This window comes from Myotis davidii, unplaced genomic scaffold (genome assembly GCF_000327345.1).
Source record: "Myotis davidii unplaced genomic scaffold, ASM32734v1 scaffold174, whole genome shotgun sequence".
Taxonomy (NCBI): Eukaryota; Metazoa; Chordata; class Mammalia; order Chiroptera; family Vespertilionidae; genus Myotis; species Myotis davidii.
Window position 1 is genome coordinate 2,302,467 of NW_006289087.1, and position 535 is coordinate 2,303,001.

The window sequence follows — 535 nt, forward strand, 5'->3', positions numbered from 1 at the left end:
ACGGGGCCGCTGTGTCCCCAGGCCCGAGCGCAGCGCGTCCCCACACAACCCCGGCCCTGCCAGCGGCCCTCCCGCGCTCACCTGGTACTTTTGAATCTTCGTCCAGAGAACGTAGAACTCCTTCAGGCCCAGCTTGCCGCTGCCGTCGGACTGCCTTCAGTTAAGGAGACACTGGACACTGGGACCACAGGAGCTCTGGCGGACTCCGCCCGTGGGGTGGGAGGGCCGGAGAGACTCCTGTTGGCTCCCTGCACCCCGCTTGCTGATTGGTGGGAGGGGTGCCATAGGGACCCCAGATCCTGCCCAAAAGGAGCTGTCGGATGACATGCAGGGGGCTTCCGATGGCTTCTAGTGGCTTGCCGATTCGGGGGTATTCTTGGGCACATTTCTAAGAGGCCTTTTCTGGGGGGGGGAGGGGGGAGCCCATGAGACAGAGCTTCTTAGAAAGAAGTTCTTTTCAGAAGCCTGGCAGATCCAGCCGGCAAGGCCAGCTCTCGGCCGCGCCCCCAGGTCCCCCTTTAGGGGGATGTTTTCA

General features: G+C 63.0%; 1 protein-coding gene across 1 annotated transcript in view; it reads right to left on the reverse strand.

Moving 5' to 3' along the window:
- LOC102769788 (calpain-2 catalytic subunit) overlaps positions 1-535 on the reverse strand; it is a 65,004-nt gene that overhangs the window by 8,093 nt on the left and 56,376 nt on the right. Inside the window, exon 19 of the mRNA XM_015562339.1 lies at positions 82-154. Coding sequence (XP_015417825.1) covers positions 82-154 — 73 coding nt within the window. The remainder of the gene's footprint in view (positions 1-81; positions 155-535) is intronic.